The 19,244-nt window shown below is 41.8% G+C and overlaps 3 protein-coding genes and 1 pseudogene across 4 annotated transcripts; all 4 read right to left on the bottom strand.

Annotated features, from left to right (window-relative positions):
* Positions 1 to 7,211: 7,211 nt before the first annotated feature.
* Positions 7,212 to 9,043, bottom strand: LOC112178919 (glyoxylate/hydroxypyruvate reductase HPR3). Its single transcript, XM_024317194.2, has 2 exons — positions 8,352 to 9,043; positions 7,212 to 7,882 (listed from the first exon to the last, which is right to left on the bottom strand). Exons 1-2 carry the CDS (start codon positions 8,799 to 8,801, stop codon positions 7,361 to 7,363), a joined length of 972 nt encoding a protein of 323 aa, XP_024172962.1. The 5' UTR covers positions 8,802 to 9,043; the 3' UTR covers positions 7,212 to 7,360.
* A 733-nt stretch (positions 9,044 to 9,776) lies between these two features.
* LOC112178909 (glyoxylate/hydroxypyruvate reductase HPR3) lies at positions 9,777 to 11,782 on the bottom strand. Its single transcript, XM_024317183.2, has 2 exons — positions 11,193 to 11,782; positions 9,777 to 10,706 (listed from the first exon to the last, which is right to left on the bottom strand). Exons 1-2 carry the CDS (start codon positions 11,637 to 11,639, stop codon positions 10,182 to 10,184), a joined length of 972 nt encoding a protein of 323 aa, XP_024172951.1. The 5' UTR covers positions 11,640 to 11,782; the 3' UTR covers positions 9,777 to 10,181.
* A 445-nt stretch (positions 11,783 to 12,227) lies between these two features.
* LOC112178879 (glyoxylate/hydroxypyruvate reductase HPR3) lies at positions 12,228 to 18,122 on the bottom strand. 2 transcript variants are annotated; one of them, XM_024317136.1, is made up of 3 exons: positions 17,984 to 18,122; positions 13,387 to 13,893; positions 12,228 to 12,888 (listed from the first exon to the last, which is right to left on the bottom strand). In XM_024317136.1, the coding sequence occupies exons 1-3, from the start codon at positions 17,999 to 18,001 to the stop codon at positions 12,364 to 12,366; spliced, it is 1,050 nt and encodes a 349-aa protein (XP_024172904.1). In that variant the 5' UTR covers positions 18,002 to 18,122; the 3' UTR covers positions 12,228 to 12,363. The 2 variants fall into 2 exon arrangements, with proteins under 2 accessions (XP_024172904.1, XP_040371523.1); XM_040515589.1 differs by lacking the exon at positions 17,984 to 18,122 and adding an exon at positions 16,977 to 17,307.
* On the bottom strand, positions 17,565 to 19,183 carry LOC112178884 (annotated as a pseudogene).
* Between the last annotated feature and the right edge of the window lie 61 nt (positions 19,184 to 19,244).

The following is a 19,244-nucleotide window of genomic DNA, read 5'->3' as shown; positions in this document are numbered from 1 at the left end:
CTTAATTCAAACTTTATTTGAAAGATATAAGAGCCAATGGTTTTCATGTGGAAACACATTGTGAGAATGGACAACAGTTCCTTTGTATCACCTCTAATGTAGGGCTGGGCTCGGGTCGGGCCGGGCCCGAAAATTAGTGAGACCGAGACCGAACCCGAAAATGTCGGTTCGGGCCAGTTCGGTCTTTTTGTGAACTGAAAACCGACAGAAACCGAACCCATTCGGGCCGGTTCGATTTTCGGGCTTTTTCGGGCCCAAACATTTATTTTCAGTTTTACACCGAAAAACAATAATGAAACATTTTTTTTTCCTTTTCTAATGCCCAACACCACATCATTGTATATGTTACATGTGATCAAGATAAAGATTTCATTTAGCTACAAAATCAAAGGCCACCAGCAGCCACGGGGCCCCTGGATAGGTCTCTTTCTGGCAACCTAATATAAGGTGTGTCACTGTGTTGTAATATATAAATTGTAAAGTATCACAAGAATATAACTATCCTAATGGAAACTACAAGGGAACCTTTCTAGGTTGTACATTGGAACGTTTTACAAGTCATCCTGCAAAGAAAAGAGAAAGGAAAACTTATGTAAGGAAAACTTTCGGGTCGGTTCGGGCTTTCGGGCCCTGAAAATATGGAACCCGAGACCGAACCGATTACATAAATTCGGGTCGGGCTTTAGACCGAACCGAAAATTTCTATTCTAAAACCGAACCGAATCGGGCTTTTTTCCTCTGTTCGGGTCGGGTCCTCGGTCTTTCGGGTCCGAACGCCCAGCCCTACTCTAATGACTACGGACATAAACGAGTATTAGAGAAACTTATGTGTCGCTCTAGTGGGTTGTATGCAACCACTATTCGAGTCATTGAATCCAACCATGTCATGAGAGATGATTTATGGGATTCTGACACATATAGACTTTGGCATGACTGTTTGGGACACCCAGGTCGTGACATGATGATCCGTGTATTAAAGACTTCACACGGACATCCATTTTTCAGAACGAAAAGAAGTAAGAACCAAGAATTGGTTCGAGGAGCTGCACATGCGCCTCATGGCGCCATGATTGTGCAAGACTGGCCACACATGGCCAGCACCGCCTACCCCCTGCGGCCAGCACATGGCATTGACTCCATGTATGGAGACTTGGCTCCTCTCTCTACTTCTCGAAGTAAATTGTGACATTCTGGCTCAACCAAAACCTTCATCGATTGATTATACGGCCAATCTTTCGTTCTGTAAAGCCTGTTTTTTTTAAGGATCACGACCATCCTATGCAAAGGACACTAAAGGAATAATTTCATTCTTACAAAGAATCCAAGGGGATTCTGTGGATCGACTCAACCAACTTGCGGACTGCTTAGATGTTTTATGTTGTTGGTTGATATGTGGACACGCTGGTCACGTGTTGCACTATCGTCCACTCGTAATACTGCTTAAGATGCACTCCTAGCCTAAATCATATGGCTACGGGCTCACTACCCGGATCATCCTGTTCAGTCAATTCGACTTGAAAATGCTAGAGTGACAAGACCCGCCCCGAATTCCACCCTGGAATCCGAAGTGGCCCTGCGGGACCCACCTCTAAAGGAGATTTACCAAAATTTTCGGCATAACCTCCCTAAAAAATGGGTAACCCAAAATCCTGTTGAAAGCTAATAATTCACTTCAAAAAAAATCCAACCACAACTCCTGGAGCACCCTGCTCCCAAATTTAAACAACCCAACTCAAAGCTATCCACATCAAACATAAACTCCGAAAGATACAATTTACTACAATCACCAAAGTTAGGTCATCGACCTCGAATATAATACATATAAGTTGGGTCACATATCCCTTAGTAATCAGAGCATTCTAGGAATATAAATAGACAAGGAATACAGTAGGTTAACCAGGTAACCTACAGAAGGTGATGGCGGAAGCAGGTGCGGTCACTATGGCTCACACTCGTACACCGAGCAACAACACTGCAATCTGGGCATTTGAAACCGAAGGGCCCAGGGAAAAGTATATAAGAACGTTAGCGTGAGTGGACAAAAATAAGTAATTGAAAGAAAAAGGGTTTTATACTTTTCCACAATTATCTCAATAAAACTCCCGATGCATGCAATAATTAAGAAAAGACCGACTAGCCCCGCTAGTCAAGAACAACAACAAAGAATATGGGGAAAATGGGTTCACCATACGGGAATGGAGCCCCTCAGGCTCAACCTACCCTCGATTGCCACTCACACATAGATTGTGCGAGGAGGAGAACTAATAACCTCAACTTCCATTCACACATAGATTGTGTGAGGAGGAGAATATCACCTCGACTACCACCCACGTGAGGAGGAGAAAGCTACCTCACTGCCACTCACAAACACAAAGTAAGTGAGGAGGAGACCTATTCACATGACCCGCGTATGGTGAGGAAGAAGATCGTAGAAAGCCAATAAATCTGTATAGTTTCCCCACATATCTCAAAAGCAATTTCGGAAACAAATCAATAAACAAAGTATTAATATGAGATAATACGAAATCAATTTATAATCTCATACTCGAAATGTAAATTGATGAATAAATAGAGCATAATTTTTTTTTTAAAATAATGCATGCATCAATTACTTAAAAACAAAAGTCCACTCACGATATACGGCTAACGTGGTATCCAAGCGTAAGGATCCTCGTCAAGCGATAGGTCGGTATCACGTCCTGTACACAATTATAATCCGTAAACAACAAATTGCTAAATATTTACGATAATCAATAATTAAATCTCAAAACCCAAAACCTCAACTTCTCCAATCCTCTTTCACACCCAATCAAACTTCACCATTAATATCCATCCGTCGATTGATGTATTCCATATCGGAACAAGGGAAATCCGAAGGTCGGATTCCCACAATTCAACAACCGAAACTCCCAAACTTCGGAAATTCACAAACAATTCCAAACTCCTCCAAAATTCACCAAACTTCACATACAAGCTCTATGATAATTATAGAATTTAACTAGCCAGAAATTGAAATTAAAAAGCTACCCTAGCCGCCGTTACAGCCGCCCACAGTGGCGGCGCCGCCGCCACTGCCACCAACTCCAATGGACACCAAAATTTGACAGTAGCACCTCCTCAACACACTGATTCAACTTCTCAACTACAACATTCCCAAATAACAATTAAAAACGGCCGAAATCGATCAATGAACAAAAACCCAGAAATCCTCAAGAACCCTAGAATTTCAATTCGTCGATTCGGCATCTACACAACAAATCGTGATACAAGGCCATAGGGGAAATGATCAGTGATGAAAACCGAACCTTCGACGGCGAGATGGGGACCGGAGGTGGCCGGAATCGCCGGAAATCGGCAAAAACTTCAAACTGCAGCCGGGGGGAATTTGGCTTCGATCCGAGCTTTTCCGGTCAAATCGTCGAAAACCAAGGTTACTAGGGTGATGGGAGGGAGGAGGCGCTCCTCTGATGACCGGTTGGTGGCCGGAAAGCGGTAAATCGAAGGGAGAAAGAAAAAGGGCCGAACGGAGAAGAGAGAGGTCGGGGGAGAGGAGAGAGAAAGAGGAAGGGGTGGGTTTCCGGAAATGGAAACCTACCTCGGTAATTTTCTATTTTTATCAAAATTTTACCATGAACAGTAACTTCCTTATTTCGCTCATAACTTTCGCATACGAACTCCGATTTTTACGCACTACATATGCACGCGCTCAGTTTAACGTCCCCAACAACTTTCATGAAGGAAATTTTCTCAAATTTTGACCCGAACAAAAAGTCGACTTTTAGGGCCACTAAACGTACTGAAACGATAGTAAAAGTGAAAATAAAAGTCGTTTACCGTCCAAATGACTAGTAAACGGGTAATTGAGATACGGGACGTTACATAGAGAGTTTACATCGAAATTTTTTGATGACTATTGCATATAATTGGGTATTGATATCAAGTATCATATTCCCATGTACACACCCAATTGGTCTCGCTGAAAAGCCACCATTAAACGACTACGATGGTAGCCCGGACATTGGTAATGCGCACCAATATTTCCGCTTGGGTTATGCAATATAGCATGCAGCTATACTAATTCGTTTACGACTTATAGCAGCCACTCAACTTTTATTTGCGTTACAGCTAGTGACTAGGTTCGAGTCTAGTATCTCGTACTTATGCATATTTGAGTGTGCGGTTCATGTGCCACTTGCGCCGCCACAGCGCATCCACATGAGTCATTGCAACGAATGCATATATATATATTTGTTGGACATGAGTCTCCAACTATAAGTCCGCTATGTAGAACCCTTGACAGGCGATCTTTTTTCCGCTGGATTTGCGGATTGTCACTTTGATGAGACAGTCTTCCCATCGTTAGGGAGAGATTAGAACGCCAACGTTCAACAAAAACGACAGGAACTGTCATGGTCTGTCCCCACTATGGCTCATCTTGATCCCTTAAAAGTGACGAGATTACATATACCTGCTGCAAACATGTCTGCAAGGATTGATGTCCCCATAGGAGGACATGGTGCTACCCAGAGGAGATAGGTACGGCACCACTACCATGGATGGTGGTATGGTGACGCCACAAAGTGGCATAATGGCGTCATAGACCATGGGTTCCGCTAGAGAGCGTAGGAGACTCATAGGTTCGATGGATTCTCACCCTAGGAAGAGAGCGAGTTTGGCACAACTTGATCCATTGATCATTGATACTCAAAATCCGTCTCATGAGAATATCCTGGATTGTGGTTATGTCCAAGAGACATCATTGGGGGACGCCTCAATGTTAGAACCAATTCCTGAGAATATAGAGATCTCTACGAATTACACTAGTGTACATGGAGACGTGGAATTATTTTGACCAATGACATTGAACCTTACTCCGTTGAAGAATGCCAACGTAGAGAAAATTGGCCTAAATGGAAAGATGTGATCCAGGTTGAATTGGATTCACTAACGAAGAGGAAGGATTTCGGGCCTGAGATGCCAACACCTCCTAACATAAAACCTGTTGACATTAATAGGTCTTCGTTAGATAGCGTGATGAGAAAAAGAGATGATAATCTCGCCTTATGGCGCAAGGCTTCTCACAAAACGCCCTGGAATCGACTACGAGAAGACATATTCTCTCGTAATGGATGTCATTGCACTCCACTACCTTGTCAGTTTGGTAGTTTCCAAATAACTGAACATGCAGCTTACGAATGTGGTCACTACGTATCTCTATGGGGATCTAGATACGGAATATAATGAAGGTTCTTGTGGACTTCATTTACCCAAATCAAGTGGCTCTTGACCACAGAGCGCGTTTGTAATGAGGGTGAAACGCTCACTAAAGTGACAATTTGATTGGGAAGAGATATGATGAACTATGCCCCTGCGTTTTCATGACAAGTTCTGGATTTGCAATTGTCATGGTTTATGTTGATAAACATGATTGCAACCCTTGAGAGTTAAGGGAAACCGCTGAACACCTGAAATCCGAGTTTGAGATGAAGGACCTTGGGAGAACACGGTTTTGTCTAGATTTAGAACTTGTAACTGTGTCAATAAATGCTTTGCATTTTGATAAAGTCAAAGATGCACTCCCATGGTCGTCCGGAGTCTTGGCCCTAAAAGGGATCCGTTTCGTCCCAGGGATGATGACGAAAACGTGTTAATAGCAAAAGTGCTTACCTGAGTACAATAGGCGCATTATTGTACTTATCACAATACAAGACCGGACACCTCAATTGTTACGAACTTGTTGGCTAGATATAGCCCCGCGCCAACGCAACGTCATTGGACTGGTATAAAGACAATCTTTCGTTACTTAAAATGTACGATAGATATGGGCCTGTTCTATCCCTGCAGAGAGAAAAGAATAACGGAAGAATGAGAAAGGATCTCATTAGCCCAAGTGGCGCCGTCCAAGACGCCATGACCGGCAAAGCTGCCACCGCCAAGGGTGGCCGGCGTCATCCTCCTCCCTTACACCAAAACGATGGTGATGTTTGCTGATGCAGAGTATCTCTCTGACCCTCACAAATGTCGCTTCCAAATGGGTTATGTCTTTACCATGGGAAGCACTGCGATATCTTGGAGGTTTACAAAGCAGACCCTTGTTGCTACTTCCTCAAATCATGTAGAGATTATCGCTCTACATGAAGCCGCGCGAGAATGCAATGGCTAAGGTCTGTAGTTAGACATGTTCGAGGAACTTGTGGTTTGAAGTCTACCACAGATGCACCTACATGCATTTATGAAGATAATGCAGCTTGTATTGAGCAAATGAAATTAGGTTTCATCAAGGGCGACAACACCAAGCATATATCGCCTAAGTTCTTTTACAATCAGCAACAACAAGCACTTCTAAAGATTGAAGTGAATCAAATCCGATCAGAGGATAATGTAGTGAACTTATTTACTAAGTTGTTACCTAAATCCACCTTCGAGAAACATGTGAGAAGTATCGGATTAAGAAAGTTATCCGAACTCCCATGATTGTAGCAATCAGGGGGAGATATGATGTCTACATGTTTGATCTCGAACAGTGAAGGACGTGTTGTGCTCTTTTTGTCCTTCGACCAGGGTTATTTTTGTCCCACAGGGTTTTTGTTACCTGACAAGGTTTTTAGTGAGGCAACGATCCAAGCGTCATCACCAAGTTTGAGCGGCACAAGGGGGAGTGTTGAAGGATGTTGACATAATGTGTGCCTCTACAAACTAGAGTTTAGAGTTGTAATAGGAAAGTGTTCTAGGTATTTAATTGTATTCTGATTACTTTTTATGTACCTTGTAACTCCCTATATAAGAGCTCCTATTATCAATAATAAACACAATTACAATTCTCCTACAACATAAATGTGCCTATGAGACCATGTTTACTAAATTTAGCATCCGTTTCCTCCCTTTCCTGCTACGATTGAAAATCCTGTATTTTACATGACATGACTACCAACAGCAGCCATTGGGAAACTAAATTAAAGTCCAAATAAATGCATTGTTCGTAACAGTTTTTGCTGTTGAGATAGAAAACGCAACAAAAGTTGCCGTGTATTAGCTTTAGTTTTCATCTAGAGTACCTTATAAGAATTCCCCCTGAATGGTCACAAACCTCATTAATTTGCTTTGCTTACCAGAAGACTAACTCCTCACTCTACAATTCTAACACCTTGAACAGTGAAGTTAAACAGTAAACAGAATAAGGACTATCAGCATCATCACTTCATTTGCTTCAATGACAAAAATTTGACAGGCAATTAAGGAATATAACTGGGTCGGGCCCTTATACATTACAGTATCCATGCGAACAAGGAGTTCAGTTAAAAAATAGCTTTGATACACAAAATACAGGCAAACAAAAAAGGGCAAATAGAATCATATTTATTCATCCATAGACTGGAGTAATCAACGGTTTATTGGAGAAGAAAGCTTCCAAATTGGCGATCATTACTTCACTTCCTCTCTTGAAAGACTCTAGGGTATAAACAGACTTATGTGGAGACAGAACAACATTGTCCATTGCCATAAGCTCTTTCGGTATATGAGGCTCATTCTCAAACACATCCAAACCAGCACCTCTGATCTCTCCATTCACCAAACACTTGACCAATTCTTTTTCATCAATAATTGCCCCACGCCCTATATTAACTATCACTCCATCTTTTCCCAATGCAGATAAGACTTCCTTGTTGATCATGTGGCGGGTTTGGTCTGTCAATGCACAACAGATGATGAGAGCATCATTATTAGCTGCAAGCTCACAGACATTGGAATAGAAGGGGTATGACAAAGATGGCCTTTCACTCCTTGAGTTGTATGAGATCTTGCAGCCAAAGGCCTCAAGTCTTTTGGCAACTTCATAGCCAATGCTTCCCAATCCAACAATACCTACTCGCTTTCCACCTATCTGCAATTAAGTTAGGAAGTTGTTGAATTATGAGAAATCACAAGTTGAAGCTGAGTAATCCTGAGGACTACATCCACATTTACTTGACAAAAATTATTGTGATGGGGCGGGCTAATGCATGCCATTAGAGAACCGTAAGTCTACCACTTATCGGATTTTCTCTGAAGATATGAGTTTTGGTGGATTTTCTACTGGGCACATCCCTTACCAAACTGCAACTACTATATTCGAACAAGATAGACAGACGCACAAATCCTTGGTTGCATTAGTATGCGGAGATGGGAATGAGGCAGTGCCACTAGGACACACACACACACACACTCATAATCTCATTTCTAGCCAGTTCCAAACAAAACACTTGGCAACAAACATAGGATTTGAAATCCAAAGTTCCTAACTTAAATTCCCTGATCCAGTTAAACACATAGAAAAGTTAATAATTCAATGTTGGGTGGAAGTAATGAAAGACCTTGGAACCAAGAGGATAGTCTCCTTTGCTAGACCAAAGCCCACGTCTCACATACCAATCAGCTGCTGAAATTCTCCGATTCACATCGATGAACAACCCAACAGCGATATCAGCAACATCTTCCGAGTACACATTTCGGGCATTGGCCACAGCAATCCCACGCCGCCGGCACTCCGCTTTGTCCACGTGATTGGCGCCGGTGCTGACAGTCACCACGAGCTTCAGGGCCGGTAGCATCTGGAGGAGGTCGGCGTTGACCGGAGTCACAGCGCGGCAAAGGAGGGCCTGGACTGATTGGGCGTGGGTGGTGAGGAACTGGTCCAGAGGGAGTGGTGATTCCCATGCTCGGAGGATGTTGAACTTCTGGGTGAAGTCGGATTCGAAAGATATGAAGGCCGGTGGTGGTTTGATGATCAGGACATCTGGGAGGTTTTGCAACTGCTGGTCCATTAGAGACTCAGAGTGAGATCCAAGATTAGTTTTGCCTTTTGTTCCCAAAATGATGCACAGAAAAGATAAACTGTACCGACACTGATTTTACAAGCTGAAGTTCTTGTATGTTTAGTGCTCCTTGAGATCAATTTTGGAGTTTTGGAATTATTTTCTAAAAATGTTTCGCATAAATCATGAATAACTCTCTCGGTCATTCAATTTGACAATAATGGGGTAAAACTAAGATAACCTAGGCTCAAGAATTCTCTTATGATTCCACATCCCAAATATTTCTCGTATCATTCCACTGTAACTTTTTTAAAACAAGAACAAAGTTTTCATTACGCTTTAATCAGTGAGCAAGTAGCTAAAGGAAAATCAGTACCACTCACTAGTAGTCTAGTACAATGAAGCTTTGTTTATGAAGCCTATTACTAAAATCTAGTCTCAACTCTCAACACGCTTAACCAAACTAAATGAATATCTAACCGTCAATGCACTCAACAAAATACTCTTTTATCAAAAGCAAAAGAAATAAATGATAGCTGTAAACAAAGGGGCATATGAGTCGCTCCAAAACACTAACCCCCTACCCGTATAAACCAAATGATGAGTGAGTGAGGGTGACAAAACATCATCTATACTTGTTTGAGCAGCCCAAGCACAAAATCCAACCCAATATAGGCCCAAGCTTGAACAGCACAACCTCCCACCAAAAAGCTTGCTGCGTCGACCGCGTTGTCTCTCCACAGCAGCCGCGACGATCTCTTCCGGTAGCCCTTGTCACCATCCAACCTTGATCTTCAATCTGACCATATTCCGACGAAGTGAAATTTTGACACCCTAGATCCCATTACCGCTGTGACTGCTTCCAAGATTAAAATGTCACATCGTTGGAAAGAAAAGATAGGAAAGATCCCCTCCAAAGCCGTATGGATGATTTTCATCGAATATAGCTTTCTATGGAATTTTATATCTATCTACGCGATTGAGTATGAAATTCTGTTTACTCGCACTAAGTTTACGATTGAAAATCCTATATTTTACATGACTACCAATAGCAGCCATTGGGATACAAAATTCAAGTCCAAATGAAAGCATTGTTCGTACCAGTTTTTGCTGTTAAGATAGAAATGAAAGCAGCAAAAGTTGCCCTATATTAGCTTCAGTTTTCATCTAGAGTACCTTTCAAGAGTCATGGTGACAAACCTCATTTGCTTACCAGAAGACTGACTCCACACTTGCCAATTCTAAAACTTTAAATAGTGAAGTTAAACAGAAGAATGGCTATCAGCATCATCACTTCATTTGATTCAATGACAGAAATTTGGAAAGGCAAGGAATGTATTCTTCAATTTAAATGGAAGTAAGACTCACTCAACAAGAAATCATATTTATTCATCCATATATGACTGGAGTGACCAAAGGTTTATTGGAGAAGAAAGCTTCCAAATTGGCGATCATTACTTCACCTCCTTTCTTCACAGACTCTACTGTATAAACAGCCTTATGTGGAGACAGAACAACGTTGTCCATTGCCACGAGCTCTTTCGGTATATGAGGCTCATTCTCATACACATCCAAACCAGCACCTCTAATCTCTCCATTCACCAAACACTTGACCAATTCTTTCTCATCAATAATTGCCCCACGCCCTATATTAACTACCACTCCATCTTTTCCCAATGCAGATAAGACTTCCTTGTTGATCATGTGGCGGGTCTGGTCTGTTAACCCACAACAGATTACGAGAGCGTCACTGTCTGCTGCAAGTTCACTGACATTGGAATAGAAGGTGTATGACAAAGACAGCCTTTCGCTTCGTGAGTTGTATGAGATCTTGCAGCCAAAGGCCTCGAGTCTTTTGGCAACTTCATAGCCAATGCTTCCCAATCCAACAACACCAACTCGCTTTCCACCTATCTGCAATTAAGATAGAAAGTTGTTGAATAATGAGAAATCACAAGTTAGAAGCTGAGTAATCCTGAGAACCACATTTTCAGATATGTACTTGTGACAAAAATCATTATGATCGGGCTAATGCATGCCATCAGAGAATACGTAAGTTTCCCACTTATTGAATGTTTTCATTGCAGAAATAATTTTTGGCGTATTTTCTACGAGCATGGCATAGTTTTCCAAATTCTATGCATGAACCAATGAGATGGTGTCCCTGGAACTGGGGCAGAGCCACGACTAACCGAGACATAAGGTACTAAAAAAATAAATGCAACATCTTCAAATCGATTGACAACATTATCTATCAATTGAAATCGAACTCCATGATTTGTACTTAACAGTCAAATAAACTTTTAAAATCATCACATCAATGTAAATAAAAATCGTACAGAAAAGTACTCTATTGAATTGCATCAAAGAAAAGATGTTATACGAAAAGAAATCACAGACCTTGGAACCAAGAGGATAATCTCCACTGCTACTCCAAAGCCCTTTTCTCACATACCAATCAGCTGCTGAAATCTTCCGAAACACATCGATGAACAACCCAACAGCGATATCAGCAACATCTTCCGCGTACGCATTTCCTGCGTTGGTCACCGCAATCCCACGCCGCCGGCACTCGGCTTTGTCCACTTGGTCGGCGCCGGTGCTGGCGGACACCACGATCTTCAGGGCCGGTAGCAGCCGGAGGACGTCGGCGTTGATCGGAGTCTCGGCGCGGCAGAGGAGGGCATGGACTGATTGGGCGTGGGTGGTGAGGAACTGGTCCAGAGGGAGTGGCGACTCCCATGCGCGGAGGATGTTGAACTTCTGGGTGAAGTCGGATTCGAAAGATATGAAGGCTGGTGGTGGTTGGATGATCAGGACATCTGGGAGGTTTGGCAATAGGGCCATTGGGGTTTCTTTCAGTGGTTCTGAACTGGGATGAGGATCCAGGAATATAGTAGAGGGTAATCAAAATCAATTTTTGCTTTCTCTTCCCAAATTATGGAAAGAACAGAGAATTAAACACTGGGCACAGTAAGTCACAAATCTTGTTCTCGTGAAACAGTAAAGGATTTTTACCGAGCCTATTCCATTTACCCGGAGGCAGAGTTAAAAGTGTTTGATAAAATTAAATAAAGAAGTTTATTTCAAAAGTTACACCGTTAAGTCGCCACTTATAGAAGTTAATAAAAAAATAGCATTCATAAGCCGAAGGCTGCAGCTATTTTTGAATGAAACTAATTTTTGTGACGCAAGTTTTTTCTCGCTTTCGAAATCAAATGAGGTCAGAAACAGAAATTTGAGAAATAGCAGGCAGGGAGAAGCCTAATTTTGCATGAAGGTCAAATCCCTATAACACGAGTATACTATTACTCCCGCTAGCCATAACATCAAACCTATCCAATAAGAATTTGAATATGGTCGTATCAATTTTTTGTTCTTCCTCCTAGAAACATATTTGCTACTACTGGATGCTGCTTACAGCAAATTTCCAACTGAAAACCACATCGAACATTATACACTAGACTTCATTTGAAATCGGACTCATTGAGTCCGTACAGAACAGAGTTCAGTGACAAAAAGCTTTAAGAAACAAAAGATGGACTAAATAATCCAGCTAATAGGATCAAATTTATTCATCCATGACAGGCGTAACCAGAGGTTTATTCAAGAAGAAAGCTTCCACATTGGCGATTAGTACTTCTTTCACGCTCTGCAAAGATTCCGGAGTAAAAATAGCCGTATGTGGGGATAGAACAACATTGTCCAATGTAAAGAGCTCTTCAGGAACTTGAGGCTCATTCTCAAACACATCAAAACCAGCACCTCTTATTTTCCCACTCACCAAACACTTCACCAGTTCCTTCTCATCAATTATTGCCCCGCGGCCTACATTAACAATCACACCGTCTCTTCCCAGTGAAGCGAAGACTTCCTTGTTAATCATATGGTGGGTTTGTTCTGTTAACGCACAACAGATGATGAGGGCATCACTATTGGCTGCAAGTTCAGATATGATGGAATAGAAGGGGTATGACGAAGTTGGCTTTTCCCTCCTTGAATTGTATGAGATGATGCAGCCAAAGGCCTCAAGTCGTTTAGCAACTTCTAAGCCAATGCTTCCTAATCCAACAATCCCAACTCGCTTCCCACCTAACTGAAATTAACCAGTTGACAATTGCATAAGATCAGAAAGTTGAGCAACCATTTGAACTTGCAGGTTGAACAAGATTGAGCACTACTGAGGAATCACATTTTCAGACCGTGGTCGTATTAGTTTACAACATAACGTGAAAAATTATGTGCATGTGTCTATTGCACTAATCAGACTTTGAGTAATGCTTGAGGGATCAGATTAACTAGGGATCTTGGTTATGTATCCGTATGCCATGTTAATTTTGAAAGTCACATGTTTTAAATAACACAATGTTAGCTTCTGTCATAGGTGGGTCATCTTCTCACCATCTTATTGCCTCCAAGCCAAAATTGTGGTAATCACCCTTACTAATAAACTCAGTACCTTTACAAATAACTCGATAATGTTTCCTAAAAAACATGGCATATATGCAGAATTAGCAAGGCGTGCAATCCATAGCAAAGAAAAACAATATTATGAAACAATCAACAATCCACTCAAAATGGAGGTAGAGGTAACCTTGGAACCAAAAGGGTAATTTCCTTTGCTACTCCAAAGCCCTTGTCTTACATACCGGTCTGCTGCTGAAAGTTTTCTAAGCACATCAATGTACAACCCAACAGCAATATCAGCAACATCTTCCGAGTATACACTTCCTGCATTGGTAACAGAAATCCCACGCCGCCGGCACTCTGCCATGTCAATGTGGTTCACACCAACGCTGATTGTTATGATGAGTTTCAGTGCCGGTAGCTGCTGAAGGATGTCTGTGTTAATCATAAGAAAGCCGCGAATGAGTAGGGCTTGGATTGAGCGTGCATGGCTGATCAGGAACTGGTCTAGAGAGAGTGGTGACTCCCATGCTTTCAGGACACGGAACTTTTCACAGATTTCAGATGGGAGACGTGTGAAGGATGATGGTGGATGAATGAGTAGGAGATGTGGGAGTTCCTCGGATGGTACATCATCCTCATTGGCATCACGGAATTGCAATCTGGCCATTTTAGCTTCCTGCCTGGTTGGAATCTGCGAAGATAGAAAGGAGACGATGAATCAGTGGAAGATATATGATTAATTGTCAATTTCAAATGAAGAATAGTCTGAACTTTTAATTTGTTTTGTTTTGTTTTTTTTATTCAATTATTGAAGCATAAAGAATCCAACATAGTGGAGAACGTCAAGAAAAGCCCTTTTTAAGTATTTTTGAGCTGGGGTGGGTGCTGAACCCTTGCCGGCCACAATAAATTGATAAAAATTATACGAAGTTGACATGTTAGGTGTATTGCCAAATATCTTAGAGAAAAATTCAGTCACCGTCCCCAAACTATGCTGCCAAGGCCAATTTGATACCCGAACTCTCAAAAGTATCAATGTGATACCCAAAGACATATTTTGATATCAACGTGATATTTCCGTCAAAAATTCCTAACGGCTCCGTTATTTGATGACGTGGCAAGCACGTGGAGACAAAAAAAGAGGTTAAATGACCAACTTACCCTTTTGTTTTTGTTAATTCATTTTTATTTTTATTTTTATTTTTATTTTCCTTTTCATTTCTTCTTCTTCTTCTTCTTCTTCTTCTGTTCTAACTAAGCCGCAACCTCCGAAGCAAGCTCCGCCACCAGCCACCAGCCACCAACCACTCACCCCAAAATGAATTCCGATTTTGGCCTCGAACGTGAGCTCAGCCCCGACCACAGTTACCGCCCCCAACATCAAGAATCTCACATTACATGCAAATGCAGCAATTTGAAAACTTCTAATCCAATTCAAATTGAGAAAACAAGAACAAACAATGTCTGAAAACAAGAACAAATAATTCAACTTCTAATCCAAAAGTTCAATCTCCCATCTCCACTCCCAAAATTGGAATCCCACCTGAAAACTTTCACGGTCAATCTCCTCATCACCACTTCCATTACCTATCTGCTCTGCACCACTTATCTCACCTTCTTCAAGTTCACAAGCCTCCTCATTGCCCTCCTTCTCCGCCTCCGCCTTCACATTCCCTTCTCCATCCTTCTCCTCATCCATATCATCACTCTCTCTCTTTCTCATCCTCCTCCTCCTCATCACTAGAGCGACTACTCGAAGAAGATGCTGCTACTGATGAACTCTCACTCTCAATCTCACTTTCCAAATCCGAACTTTCGCTCTCAATCCCACTCTCCATTTTGCTCTTCACACCCTCCACACCTTCGATTTTGGTCTCCAAATCCTCACTCACTTCATTCCCACTATCAAGAACCAAACTTTCTTCATTCCCTCCAACCAAACTAACCTTCCCCAACTCTTCTTCAATAGAACTCCTCAAATTTTCTGAAATTTCAGACTTCACGTTCACCACACTACCAAGCCACAATCAATTGGGTCGGACCCATTAACGATTTGGCCTCCACCACCTACCTCAGACTTCACCTCCACCACAGAACCACGCTCATAGTCAATTGGCTCGTCGTCGCTCTCTCGGTTATCGCCAAATTAGAATCCTCCCCAATCAAACCAGACGAGAGCTTCGACCTTATCTCATCAATCCTCCCCACATACACATTCACCAAGTCGTCTCCCTTTGTAATCGTCTGCAAATCCGACGTCGTACCGGCGCCAGAGCTTGAAGTCTGAGGTGAGCTGCGCGGTGGGCTCGACTCCGGCGTTGAGGGCGAATTTGTCGGGGGTTTTGATGGTGACGTCGACGTTGCCGTAGAGGCCGTGGGCAGTGAAGATGGTGATCATGAGATGAGGACCAGATAAAGTAGTTGGTGGGTTCGAGGCGGATGGGTATGAGATATGATGTGTGAGGACCAGATTTGGGGTTTTTGGGTAGGAGGAAGCGGCCATGGTGGAGAGAGAGAAAGGAGAGAGGATCAGATTGCGAAAGGGGGAGAGAGATCAGATCTCTGTTTTTTTTTTTGTTTTTTTTAAAATTAATTAATTAGTAGAGAAAGACAATTTTACCCCTGATAGAAATATCACATAGGACCCACGTGCTTGCCACGTCAGCAAACAGACGGCCCCGTTAGGAATTTCTGACGGAAGTATCACGTTGATATCAAAATATGTCTTTGGGTATCACATTGATACTTTTGAGAGTTCGGGTATCAAATTGGCCTTGGCAGCATAGTTTGGGGACGGTGACTGAATTTTTCTCAATATCTAATATCTTACGTCATGATCGGGGAAGCAGGGAGATATGGTAAAAACATCAAACACTAGCAATGTGTTAAAAACTAGTATCTGCATTTACTACCCAAAAATTTCACAAAGGAATTGAACAGCTCACACAGAGCCATTGAAGCCTTGAAGAATCCCGCCAGCAAAATGAAAAAGGCAATTAATTAAAGCTTCCATTTCCTAATCTAAACCTAAGTTATTAATCATCTATGATGCACGGATACGGCAATTTGGCCTCGTATCCCGTATCGATCAGGGATACGGGTACGATACGGCTTGGATACGCTCGGATACGCGGACCCAGATTGGATACGGTTTGGATACGTCAGTATCCTTTGCGGATACGTAGTATGTAAATAAACCGGATACGCCGCTTGGTCATTCACTTCTCTTCTCATCTTCTTCGCAAGTCACAGACTACAGATCAATCAGACTTGTTCTTCTCTTCTCCTCTTCTTCGATTCACCTGGAACTTGGAGGTTGGAGCTTCAATTAGGCTCGCTTCGTTACGTTCTCCCCTCTCTTCTTCTTACCCATATGAATTTGATTGCTTCTGTGATGGTACAAGTTCTTCGATTGGTTTTAAGGGTGTGATGCTTTCATGGGTTTGATGATAAAAGGATAAGGATGAAAGGATTTATGGGTTTGATTTCTTTGATTCGACCAGAAAGGTCTGATGCTTTGGTTATATGGGTTTGATTGCTTCGATTCGACTAGAAAGGTCTGATGGTTCTGGTTTTTTTTTTTTGATGACAATCTGATGGTTCTGATGGTTTTATGGGTTTGATGCTAAAAGGATAAAGGATATTTTAATACCTTTTTAAAAAATATTAGTTGTTGCCACTCATAGTGATGTTAGGATTCGGAAGAAGATAAGTATAAAATATATATATATATATATATATATATATTATTTAATTGACGTATCCTTCTCGTACCTGTATCCAACTATATTTCAGATTTGCCGTATCCACGTATCCGATCGTATCGTATCCAGATACTCGTACCCGTATCAATGCTTCTTAGTTAATCATAGATACACCAATTGCTGCATCTTCACAAACAGTGGGATGATGAGGGAATGAAACAGATGGCTTCTTCTTCGTTAAGTTGTACAACAATTTGCAGAAAGCTCCACTTTTTTTTGCAACTTTTACAGCAATGCTTTCCAAACCAGCAGTCCCTACTTAGTACTTACTTACTTCCCTACTCAATTTAGCAAATTATCAACATTGAACAAAAACAAAAGAGCATTTCTATAACATTAACATGATGTAAACTCTGCATTCTAGACATCAAATCACAATCCCCATCCATTAGCTATAATTCTTACCCCAAATAATAAAAAATTAAATTGCAACAATTCATTTTGCCTAATCGGAATTAGAATTATTGTGTGAAATTAATCTTCATATTCTAATAAAAAAGAGAAACGAATACAGTAAACCTTTTACACCGATTAATTCCTCTATTCTCCTTCTGGTCTCAAAGAATGACAATAAACATAGAGGGAAGCTACACAGTGGCATAGAAAGAAGCATCCATTATATCATACGCAACATTAAAGCTGATTGATACATCAATACATACAAGGTACATATGTTTTCAGATGAGACTACGGCATACTGATTCCGTAAGAGATGGAACCCTCTTGAAAACCAGAGCTAAAGTTCAACAATCAACATCATTGGCAATCTCTTTATACTGACCACAACTTCTGCATAATACCAGTAACTATAAAACTGCAGTTATTAAGCACTGTCTTCCCTCATTGCCTTATTAATTGTATCAATTTTGTACCCTGCATTGATTCAAAAGAAAGTGCTGCAACTTTCTAAAAGAAAAATTACAACAAATGTCGCAGAAACTCTAATTTGAAACTACACAGATTGCAAGCAAACCAAAATGACGTGCAATATGCTTACAAAAGTATGAAGATACTAACCTGCAAACAGAACTCCATTCAATCAATCACAGCCGGAGAAAGTAACGGTTTGTTTGAGAAGAATGCTTCCAAATTCCCTGTTACTAATTCACCCAAACCCACGAAAGCTTCATGTGTAAGAACAGCTTGATGCGGTGACAGTACAACATTATCCAATGCAAAGAGCTCTTTAGGAACATCAGGCTCATTCTCAAACACATCCAGGCCAGCACCCCTTATCTCTCCTCGCACCAAACACTGCACCATTTCTTTCTCATCGATAATTGCTCCGCGCCCTACATTAACAACCACCCCTCTCTTCCCAACGCAGACAAAACTTCCTTGTTGATCATGTGGTGGGTTTGCTCTGTCAATGCGCAACAGATGATGAGAGCATCACTGTCTGCTGCAAGCTCACACACATTGGAATAGAACTGGTATGACAGATACGGCCTTTCGCTCCTCGAATTGTACGACACACTGCAGCCAAATGCCTCCAATCTTTTTGCAACTTCGAACCCAATGTTGCCCAATCCAACAATACCGACCTTCTTTCCTCCAATCTGAAATTTTCAATCATCATAACGCCTATAAATTTCTCATTACATCATTCAATTAGTTTCATGCTTAACCCAAATAAATAAATAAATATTTAATTTAGATATGTGACTATATATATGAGTAGCTAGAATTGCTGCTAACCTTAGAACCAAGAGGATAGTCTCCTCTGGTAGACCAGAGCCCATCCCTAACATACTGATTCGAAGCCGAAATCTTTCTCATGACATCAATGAACAGCCCCACAGCCGAGTCAGCAGCGTCCTCAGCAAAGGCTTTACCGGCGTTGGAGACGGCAACACCGCGGCGTCGACACTCGGCCAAGTCAACGTGGTCAATGCCGGCGCTGGTGGTGGCTATGAGTTTGAGGGAGGGGAGCAAGTGGAGGATTTGGGTGGTAATGGGCGGCCCATTGGCGGAGGAGATAAGGGCCTGGACGGAGCGGGCGTGGGTGGTCAAGAACTGGTCTTGAGGGAGAGGAGAGTCCCAGGCTTTCAGTAAGTTGAATTTTTGGGAGAGTTTGGGTTCCATGAGACCAATGAATCCGGATTGGCGAAGTATCAAAACTGTAGCCGTAGGGAGCTCACTTTGATTATCATCCGCCATCGGATTTTGCCCTTCTTTCACGGTTCATAGTACGCCTTTGTAACAGGAGAAATATGTCAACTACTTTTAAAATCATTGCTTAGGACTCATCATAAAGCCCGCAGATTAAGTGAACCGA

This window comes from Rosa chinensis, chromosome 1 (assembly GCF_002994745.2).
Source record: "Rosa chinensis cultivar Old Blush chromosome 1, RchiOBHm-V2, whole genome shotgun sequence".
Lineage (NCBI taxonomy): Eukaryota > Viridiplantae > Streptophyta > Magnoliopsida > Rosales > Rosaceae > Rosa > Rosa chinensis.
This window is presented reverse-complemented; position numbering and strand designations above follow the sequence as displayed.